This window comes from Priapulus caudatus, unplaced genomic scaffold (assembly GCF_000485595.1).
Source record: "Priapulus caudatus unplaced genomic scaffold, Priapulus_caudatus-5.0.1 Scaffold2277, whole genome shotgun sequence".
NCBI classification, from domain to species: domain Eukaryota; kingdom Metazoa; phylum Priapulida; class Priapulimorpha; order Priapulimorphida; family Priapulidae; genus Priapulus; species Priapulus caudatus.
The window spans coordinates 16,940-25,841 of NW_014579338.1; the positions used below are offsets into that span (position 1 = coordinate 16,940).

Here is an 8,902-nt window from a genome sequence, read left to right on the forward strand (position 1 = left end):
ATGTATATGTATATTTATATGTATATGTATATTTATATGTACATGTACATGTACATGTATATGTATATGTATATGTATATGTATATGTATATGTATATGTATATGTATATGTACATGTATATGTATATCTATAGGTGAGAGAGGCAAGAGGGAGGTGAATATGAGGATGGAGATGAGAGAGGAGATAAAGAGGGAGGCGAGGGGGAGGCGAGGGGGTAAGAGGGAGGTGAGAGACAGATAATTAGTAGGGAGTGGGTAATAAGGAGCAATTAAATACGGAATAAGCGTCGCTCAGCTAATTAATGCTGTGGCGGTAAGTGTTAGCCTCAAGGTTATCTGAAGGGCGTCATACGCGCTCTCGGATTAATTCACTATGTATGTAATAGCAGTGGAACAGGAGAGGATAGGGGCGTAGTCAGTAGCTTGTACAGCACTGAGATACGAACAGATGCATGGTGAGAGAGTTAGTGTGGGGCGATAAACATATGAACGAGAAGATAGCAAGGTATAGTATTATAGGTTAGAAATATTAGGTGATCCAATCATGAACGCTCTGTCCGAAAATCTCATCCACATATAATATACAAATCCTTCCGTATTTTCAGTATTTACAGTAGCTATCGGCCTCTCCCACACACCTTCCCCTCCTTCCTTTGCCACATACCTTCCCCTCTCACCGCACCCACCTTCTTCCTTTCTTTTCCCCTCCATTAACAACAAGGTGCGATCCCTCAGCCCTCTCCCACGGCGTAGGTGCGCTTCTCACGTTTGCGTTCGCACAAGTCCCGCCGGAGGAGCGGAGGAGAATGACAACGACGCTTATTAATTTAGGAAATTTATTTATCCAGAGTTAACGTAATCGGTGAGTATAGGACTCGGAAGAGTGGAAGGAAAAGTGCGACCGAAAGAAAAATAAATAACATAACCAAGATAATATCTTATATTCTATATCTTATTTTCTATTATCTAATATCTTAAGGTTATAATATTATATAACGAAGTGAAAACGAATCGAAGGAAGGAAAAGTGCGCCGCACACATAATGGATTACAATCGGTCAGCGTGTAGTTAATTGCTAATTAACTAATAGATAATTACACAGCTATGACTAATGACTTACTATCAGTGCCATTGGCGGTCAAGTTGCAAAGTTGTACTGTCGTCGTGTCGCCGTGGTTACGAGGTGAACTATGACTGCTGCTGCCCCCTGTATGGTCGGGCTGACTCGAGGGACTACCCGACTGCAACGATGCGTGCAGCCCGTCCAAACTTCTGCAAGAAAAACAGACACGACTATACTAGACATATAGCACAAAATATACAAACGTAAAAAATAGTACAAACGTTGCCGCGGCATTCACTGACGGTCGTACGCGGCTACAAAATAATAAATTAACATTTTTTTCCGTGCTCTAAAAACAGTTTTTCTTTCTTACTTTAATAAAGACACGGTTGCAAAATGATTTTAAACGGTTTTTTCAAGTGTTTATAGATCGGCGGGAAACAAACAAACGCGTGAATACCTCAAAACCCCAGTTAGCTTTCTTTCTCAAACTAGCTGCAATTGTCGGTTTTCATCCGCATTTATCCTAGGAGAACCACTGCGTACGGCCTATAAGCACGGACAAGGCGAGCGTGGGAGAGTATAATTATGGACCACCAGCGTACGCAAGCCCGGCCGACGTCACAAACGCCGGGAAAATGGCGTCGCGAATGCCGTGACGTCACGCGCGAAACGTCACCGCACTTTCGAACGTCGTAAACTAAACAAAACGCGGGAAAACAACAATCAACGTACGTTGTTGTCGGAACAACGGCCGCACCTTCGCTTCACGCTCAGTAGCAAGCAGCTAGGTACCTGGTGGCTGGTGCAATCCAGCCAGGCCGCCACAGCTAGTATTTGCGTAAGCCTACGTACCGCATACAACGTGCTGACGATTCGGTGTGAACGAGTGGTCACACACTAGCTCTCTCACACACTCTCTTGTTTTTATTAGTCTAGGAACTTTTTATTGTAGTTTGTATTTGCCTGTATGATCAGCGATTATCCGTGCAATAAACTTTATTTGAACTTTGAATTTGAATTTGAATTTGAGCTAGCACGCTCAAACCTCTGGGAAAGGTCACGCGGGGAAGTAAGGGGCGGTAAGGGGAGGTAAGGAGAAAGGTAAAGAGAAGGGTGAGGGAGGAGGCAAGAGACAGGTAAAGGGGGAGAGGGAGGAGGTGAGGGAGAGCTGTGGGCGGATAAGGAACTGATTGGGTGGGAGGTAATGTACATGTATATGTATATGTATATGTATATGTATATGTATATGTATATGTATATGTATATGTATATGTATATGTATATGTATATGTATATGTATATGTATATGACTGTATAGTGATATGTATTAATGTATATGTATATGTATACTGTATATGTTATATGTATATGTTATTATGGTTAATGTATATTGTATATTCGTATAGTGAGAGAAGGCCAAGAGGAGGTGAAAAGAATATAGGAGGAAGGTGAATGGGAGAGGTAAGAGGGAGGCGAGGGAAGGCGAGGAGGCGTAGGGGAGGTCGAGGGGTAAGAGGGAGTGAGAAGAGCAGATTAATTAGTCGGGACAGTGGGTAATGAAGGAGGCAATTAAATACGGAATAAGCGTCGCTCAGGCTAAATTAATGGCTGTGGCGTAAGTGTTAGCCTCAAGTTATCTGAAGGGCGTTCATACGTCGCTCTCGATTAATTCACTATGTTGTAGATAGCAGTTGGAACAGGAGAGGATAGGGCTAGTCAGTAGCTGGTACAGCACTGAGATACGAACAGATGCATGGTGAGAGAGTTAGTGTGGGCGATAAACATATGAACGAGAAGAGTAGCAAGGTATAAGGTTATTATAAGGTTAGAAATATTAGGTTGATCCAATCATGGAACGTCTCGACTGTCCGAAAATCTCTCCACATGATAATATATCAAATCTTTCCGTATTTTCATGTAACTACAGATAGCTATCGCCTGCTCCACACATCTTCCCTCACTTCCTTTGCCACATACCTTCCCCTCTCACCGCACCCACCTCCTTCCTTCTTTCCCCTCCATTAACTAACAAAGTGGCGATCCTCAGCCTCACCCACGGCGTAGGTGGCGCTTTCTCACGTTTGCGTTCGCAGCAAGTCCGCCGGAGGAGCTGAGAGCGGAGAGGCGGGGGGAGCGGGGAAGGGAGAGGGGGAGAGGGAGGAGAGCAGGAGGACGGATGTAGAGGGTGAAAGGGGGAGGGAAACGGAGGACGGTAGTAGAGGGGGAGAGGGAGAAGGGGAGACGAAGGAGGCGGAAGTTAGAAGGGAAAAGGGGGAGGGAAAGCGAAGGTAGCGAGTAAGAGGGGGAGAGGGAGAAGGGAAAGCGAAGGAGCGGAGTAGAAGGAGGGAGAGGGAGAGGGAAAGCGAAGGACGGAGTAGAAAGGGGAAGGGAAGGGAAAGCGAAGGGCGATGTAGCGGGGGGGAGTAAGAGGGAGGGAGGACTGAAGAGCGAAAGAGGCGAGGAGGGGGAAGCGAGAGGAAGGGAGAGGGTAAGAGAGGATACGAGATAAACTTAGCACTGCGCGCTGAAATACATCAGCTTTTCCATGTTATAAGTTGTTCGCAAGAAAAAATTATATGTACCAACGCGATGTAGACGTCACGAAAACACGCAACCAGGTCACGGGGTGGGGGGTGGGCGGGATGTATTTGCCGTAGATATAATGAGACGAGACTGCGAGGATGAGCGGGGAGAGAGGATGCGAAGCATGTGATGCTGGCCAGTCGCCTTAAGCGCTCAAGGCTTATCGGAGAGATGATAGCAATAGTGCGTGATCGCGTGTGAAATATCGTCATAGCGACAGTTGAATCAGAACTGTGGTGTATTAGGAGTATAATTTAATAGTCGGAGTTTCAAATAAGAGTTGGTCGTGGCGGGTATAGATGGTGCGTTAGGCGTGTTTCCTTCAGTATCTCTCCATCAGTCTCCTTCCTCACTCTTCATCTCTGCTCTCTCGCCTTCTCATCTCGCTCTCTCTCTCTCTCTCTCTCTCACTCATCACAATCAGCTCTTTCTCTCTCGCTCTCATTCTCAGTGCCTCTCATCTCCAATCATCTACTCTCATCAGCTCGAACATAACCTTTTTCTTTCCACTCTCTCCTCATCGCATCCCTTTTTCTCTCACCCTCTCTCATCTCACTCTCTTCCTTCTCGCTTTATTATCTCATCCGCTCTGCCCCTCTCTCACATCATCTCACTCTCATCTCATCTATGCTCATCATTCCTCTCTCTCTCTCCTTTCTCTCTCTCTCTTCAGCTCTCTCATCTCATCTCTCTCTCTCACATCACGCAATATCTTCTCTCCGTCTCTCTTCATCAGCTAAAATCTCTCATCTCTCCATTTCTCTCAATACGCATCGCTCTCTTTTTACTTTCCCATCATCTCTCTCTCTGCTCACCTTTTTCTCTCCCCCTCTTCTTCTCCTCTCTCCTCTCGCCTTCATTATTCTCCAATGTCCCTCTCTCCTCTCTCTCTCCTCTCTCCTTCATCTCTCTCCTCTCTCATCATTCTCATACTCATCATCACATCACTTATCTCTCTCAACGAAACTCCAATCGTACTCCTCACAATACATTAGAACTCAAAAACAACTACTCATATCTTGAATGGGTAAAAACATAATCATCGTCTCTACTCTCTCACTCTCACAATCGCATCTTTCTCTTACCTTTCCCTCCTCATCCGTGTCAGGGAGGGGTCGGGGTGGGGGGGGGCGGTCTCTCCGCTGGTAGGTCGTCTACAGAGAGGGGCGCAGGTGGACAGGGGCGGTCGGGGAGCGGGACCTCGGGAAAGGCGCTGGGGGGACGTACTCTCATAGAGCTCATGGCAGAGTTCTGGCCTCGTGGGGGATGGACTCGTCGTCGGCTTCTGATCGTCGTCGTAAATTCTACCCCCTCTAGATTCTCTCTCTCTCCTCTCTCCTCCTTTCTCTCATCTTCTCTCAACCTTTTTCTCTCCCCATCTCAATCCCTCATCTCTGCTCCTTTATGTTTGTTTCTCTGCCGTCTCTCAACAATAATGCCTACCGTCGGCCGCAGGTGCGAGAACTCTCTCGGCCGTCGGGTGCTCATCATGAGGTGAGTGTCAGACAAGACTCGTCGTACGGTATACCTCCTCGCTTCGGTCATGCATGGGTGGGTTGACTCACTCTGGGTTCCGGTCTCGGGAATCCATATCTCTCTCTCTGCACTGTCGTCAGTCGGCTCTCGGGGTGAGGTTCTTTCTCTCTCATCTCTCTCATCCTCATCTCTCTCTCCTCTCTGCCTCGTTAGCAGTAAACAGCATCACTGCGTACACGATAGACGTCGTTAGTCTCCGCGTGTATATTAAGCCGCTCGCTCCTTATGCCAGCGCGGACACTGGCACACTGCAGGGCAACCGACTGCTGTTTAAAGGGAGAAGGAGGAGGAGGAGGGGAAGAGAAGGGTAGAGGGATTCGGGAGGGAGTGGGAGTGAATCAACAATGACGTTTGCAACGCTGATGACGGGGCCGGCGGAAAATACGGGAGGGGAGGTTGTGGGCGAGGCAAACGGAAGCGAAGTAGCTATAGGCGGCTAAACTATGCATACATACATTGTACATACATGTGTACATACATATTCATGTGTATCATACATAGCATGTGTACATACACACACGTGCACGCACGCACGTCAGCGACCAGGCACCACGTTAGTTCACGCAGCACGCACGACACACACGACACCACATCACACACACACAGCCAGCACACCACAGCACCACAACACACACACAACAAGACCTCACAACAGCACACAGCACACATCACACACGGCACAACGCACCACCCCGCGTGGTGGGGGAAACAGTGGGTCGGTAGCGGTGGCTAACTCTAACTGCGAGAGCGGCAGGCTCTCGAGGCTAACATCCGGTGAGTAAGCGCACAGAAAGCAGCACGTAAAACTCGACACACAGACACAACCAGTAACTCACACAAACCACACAAGAGCTCAGCACGGACAACACACATAACTCACAGCAAAACGCACGTAAACTCACACACAACACACAAACTCACACAAACTCACGCAATACGCCGAAACGCGCCGCCGCATTTTTCAACGAAGGCTCCGCTACTATTGAATGGCTCACAGTTCATTTGCATTTAGAGTGCGGTGCCGCGGACAGCTGCCGCTGCTTAAAAACTTTTTAATTACTTTTTACAACTTCAAAAAAGGGCCTACACGTACGTCTTAGAGCAGCTGTCGTCTGTGTATGCATGCTTGCGTGTTTGTGCATCGAACCGAAATATCGTGCTAGGTCCTAGATATAGGAAGGAATCCCCAACCATGCGCGACCCACACACAGGGGCGTGGGTCGGGGCGGCATTATATTTTTTGGCAGCATTTTTTTTTAAGTGCATCGGTCAGCAACTCGCGACCTGGAACGCGCCGCCGTCCATTCACTATTACAGTTCCGCGACGTGTTAGTTAATTTGCAGGTAAAATCATTAATTTGCAGGTAAAATGAGTCTCGGAGGATTGTCTTTCCGGAACCTCGAATGCACGCGTAGTTTTAAGATAATATATGATTTAGGGTGGCTTTTTCATGAGGGGTTTTATACGGCGTTTGTACGTATTTTCTATTTAGCGATTCACAATAAATTTCCTATTTCCGGCGGCGGCGTCGCATCAGGCTCTACGCCGCTGATTCGCAAGGTTTTAGCGATGTAGCGCGCAATAAATATAAATACAAACACGCGAATAAAAACACACACAGGCATGCACATTAGCACAGTGGTAGGTGCCGTTCGTCGCAGCGCACACGCGCGCGTACATGCAGCGCAATAATCACGAGCACGGAGGGCATCATCCAGGCTACACACACACATCACACACAGGCAGGCACACACACAGGCACACACTACAGCACACTGCGACACACACACGAGCGGGCACACACGAGCACACAGGCAGCAGCGACAGCACGACACACCAACACTGTACATCACACACACTACACTAAGCGAGCAGACACTACGCCACAACATGCACATGTACGCGACGCATTACATGCATAGCATACACACGCAGCGACGCACGCACTGGCACGCACGCAGCGCACGCGGACGCACGACCTACCGCATGGATGATGGTAATAGAATGCATGTGCCGCAACGCCGCGCGTCGCGTCCCCATCATTTGCAATTTCGACGCAGTGGTGGGCAGTCGCCCCCTCTTTCGTCCTCCTTCTCCTTATCGAGTCCCCCTCTTCGCTCCTCCTTCTCCTTATCTCCCCCTCTTCCCTCCTGCTTTCTCTGTATCGTCCCCGCTCTTCTCCTCCTTCTCCTTATGCTCCGCCCTCAATGCCTCGGCTTTCTTTACCTCCTGCTGCCTCTTCATGCGATCCTCCTCCTCCTCATGCTCTCTCCTCTTCTCCTTATTTCCCTCCTCCTCTTCTTCTCCTCCTACGCTATTAAGCACCCGCGAAACATGCGACATATATGGCTATCAATTGAACCGAGAATGCAAAAATCGACGGGCACGAGACGAAGCAGAACGACTGCTGCTCTCGTGCTTCGCTTCTTCTCTCTTCTCTGCGTCTCTCTCTCTCTCTCGCGGTCTCGTTCTTCTTCTCCTCGCTCTCTCTGCTCTGTCTCTCTCTCTGAGATAGATATAGAAGAAATGTCAATGATATACATAGCGCAGTCATATAAATATCGCGGAAGTATGACTGTAAGAGTGAGAGTCGGTGAGGGGGAGGAGAGGGAGAGAGAGAGAGAGAGAGAGAAAGAGGGCGAGAGAGAGAGAGAGTAGAGAGGCGGAGGGTGAGGTAGCAGGGAGAGAGAGAGGGAACGGAGGCGAGAGGAGAGAGAGATAGAGAGGGGAGAGAGAGAAGAGAGAGAGAAAGAGAGAGCGAGAGAGTAGTAAGAGAGGAGAGAAGAGCGGAGAGCGAGAGCGAAGAGAGAGAGAGAGAAGAGCGAGAGTGCGACGAAGCGAGAGCGTAGAGCGGAGAGACGAGCGATCGAGAGAGAGGAGTAGCGAGAGGGATTAGGGCGGAGATGCGAGGAGCGAAGCGAGCGAGACGAGGAGCGAGAGGCGGAGAGAGAGAGAGAGAGAAGTAGAGAGAGAGATGAGATGAGAGAGAGAAGATGCGAGAGAGAGGAGAGAGCGAGAGAGAGAGAGAGAGGCGGAAGCGAGAGCGAGAGCGAGAGGCGAGCGAGCGAAGAGTAAGAGAGAGAGAGATGAGAAGAAGAAGAAAAAGAGGAGGAGAAAGAAAGAAGAGGGAAGAAAAAAAAGGGAAAGGAAAAAAAAAAAGAGAGAGAGAGAGAGAAGAGATGATGAGAGAAGAGAGAGAGAGCAGAGAGAGAGAGATGAGAGGAGAGAGAGGCGATGAGAGAGAGAGACAGAAAGAGAGATGAGAGAGAGAGGAGAGAGAGAGAGAGAGAGGGGGGGAGAGAGAGAGAGAGCGAGAAGAGAGTAGAGAGAGATGAAGAAGAGAGGGGGAGAGAGAGAGATGAGGGAGAGAGGAGAGAGACACAGGGCGAGAGAGAGAGAGAGAGGTGGAGAAGGGGGAAGATCTGCTACACGGCGCCCAGTAAGCGCCACTACCTGACCGATGCGTGCGACATCGGGAAGTCCTGCGTTTGTTTCTACGCATGCTTTTCGTCTTAGTTTCACCACCTATGTTGTCAAAGACGCTACACTCCTGCCGACTGTCGGCTACTTATGCCAATTGCATCCGTGTGTCGTTTCACGAGTTCTGCTCGCGTTAATGCCCGACAGCCATGCCATCAACGTACACACAGCAATCATTATCACTGCCAACATCTCCAGCTTCTTACGCTCACTCTGGCGCATCCCCGTAATAGGTT

At 48.9% G+C, this 8,902-nt stretch overlaps 1 protein-coding gene across 1 annotated transcript in view; it reads right to left on the reverse strand.

Annotated features, from left to right (window-relative positions):
• Positions 1 to 8,902, reverse strand: part of LOC106818491 — a gene marked incomplete at both ends in the record, with an annotated part of 23,203 nt that overhangs the window by 5,697 nt on the left and 8,604 nt on the right. The window contains 1 exon segment of the mRNA XM_014823189.1: positions 1,121 to 1,272. Within this exon segment, the coding sequence (XP_014678675.1) occupies positions 1,121 to 1,272 (152 nt within the window).